The 1,575-nt window shown below is 62.9% G+C and overlaps 2 protein-coding genes across 2 annotated transcripts in view; one reads left to right on the top strand and one right to left on the bottom strand.

The window, feature by feature from the left end:
- Positions 1-210, top strand: part of PLTP (phospholipid transfer protein) — a 4,362-nt gene extending 4,152 nt beyond the window's left edge. Inside the window, exon 16 of the mRNA XM_010282598.1 lies at positions 70-210. Within this exon, the coding sequence (XP_010280900.1) occupies positions 70-210 (141 nt within the window). The remainder of the gene's footprint in view (positions 1-69) is intronic.
- Positions 211-1,439: 1,229 nt separating this feature from the next.
- Positions 1,440-1,575, bottom strand: part of CTSA (cathepsin A) — a gene marked incomplete at its 5' end in the record, with an annotated part of 4,098 nt that continues 3,962 nt past the window's right edge. Inside the window, one exon of the mRNA XM_010282597.1 lies at positions 1,440-1,523. Within this exon, the coding sequence (XP_010280899.1) occupies positions 1,440-1,523 (84 nt within the window). The remainder of the gene's footprint in view (positions 1,524-1,575) is intronic.

Raw genomic sequence — 1,575 nt, 5'->3', positions numbered from 1 at the left:
GGACCCATGTCCTGCTGGGGCAGGGTGCAGCCACACTCAGCCTTGTGCTAATCCTCTTCCCCTCTGCAGGGATTCCTCACAGTGGGAGCTGATCTCCACTTCTCCAAGGGGCTGCGGGAGGTGATTGAGAAATACCGCCCAGTCCCTACCACCCCCGCCTACTCCAGCTCAAGGCTTGCGGAGCCCAGCATGGACACCCGCCAGCTCTAGCTCTTCTCCCCACTCGCTCCTTCACCCCGGACCAAGGGCAGATCCCGGGCTGGACCCGTAGACTGTAGGTAGAAAGCAGCTTTCCTGGTACCACTGGTGTGTCCTGCAGGGTGCCTGTGCCCTGGTGGGTAGCAGCAAGGTGGAGACGGCTGCTCTGGGAACCCCTGCTGCACCCCTTCTCATTACACTAATAAACAACTTGACTCTAACCTGTGCGGCCTCATTGCTCAGAGGACGTGCCTATGCCAGACTGCACAGCTGCCAGCACGTGGGGAGAGATGGGGAAGGGGGCAGACAGCGCTGCTCCCCCGGCTCAGGTACTTGGGAGGCAGACACAGCTCAGAACAGTGGCAGAAGAGCTCAGAACAACTGCACTTCCCCTGCTCTTGTGGGTGGCTTGTTTCCATGCCTCAGCGACCCCCTGCAGAGGAGGGCACAGGCCCTGGCTCCCAGCATGGCATGTCAGCACTCACCTCTGCTGGATCCTCGGTGCGTAGTGGTACTCCTCAGAGAGCTAAGGAAAGCAAAGCAGGGGGTAGCAGAGCCGTTCAAGGAGCAGGGCAGTGAGGAGCAGAACCACCTTGTTCAGACAGTTTATTGAGAGTTCCTAGAAGTACTGCGTGCCCCAGGCAGTGAGCGGGTGGTGGGATTGTCTTCATGGTAAGCCTCCTTCACCGGGATCAGATGTGGGAGTGGTTTGGAGGGGAGCAGAAAGTCCCCACAGGAGCAGCGCCCAGCTGCCTGCAGCCACCATGTGAACTGTGCTTTCCTAGCAGGGGGCAGCTGCCTCAGAGCCTGCCCAGGGCTGCGTGCGTGCAGGGGCTGCGGGGCAGAGGGGAAGTGGTGGGGACTGCTCCCTTCCCAGGAGGGAAGCAGCTGCCTCCCCAGACAGGGAGGAGGCGAGACAGGAAGCCACAAGCGAGGAGGCAGCTGCAGCAGGGGCACGACTCCTCACCCAGCAAAGACAGAGCCCCTGGGACTTCTTGCCTCCCAGCCTATGCCCCCCTCCCACCACAGGCAGCCACATCCCCCACCCTGTCGAGCCGGGTGCTGTCCTGCAGGGCTGGGCAGAGCCCCTGGGCTGCAGCCGGGAGCCCCGCCAGCTGCAAGGAGTGACTTGTTCCGTGGCGCAGGATGCCCAGGCACAGCTGAGCGGCAATGAGGACGGGCTGTGTGGGAGGTGCTGGGTGGCGAGGGCAGCCGGGCATCACACACTGCCTCCACAGCTCCTAGTAAGGCTCATTCTTAATGAAGCGGCTGAACATGGTGAAGGCAGCAAGTGGCCGGTCCATGGGCACCATGTGGCCAGCTCCCTGAGGGAAACAGGCAGTGGCAGGCGGGGGCGGGGCGGCGCGGGCGCCGCCG

This window comes from Phaethon lepturus, unplaced genomic scaffold (genome assembly GCF_000687285.1).
Source record: "Phaethon lepturus isolate BGI_N335 unplaced genomic scaffold, ASM68728v1 scaffold26672, whole genome shotgun sequence".
NCBI classification, from domain to species: domain Eukaryota; kingdom Metazoa; phylum Chordata; class Aves; order Phaethontiformes; family Phaethontidae; genus Phaethon; species Phaethon lepturus.
Note: the sequence above shows the minus strand (reverse complement) of the source record. Positions and strands in the feature narration are given on the sequence as shown.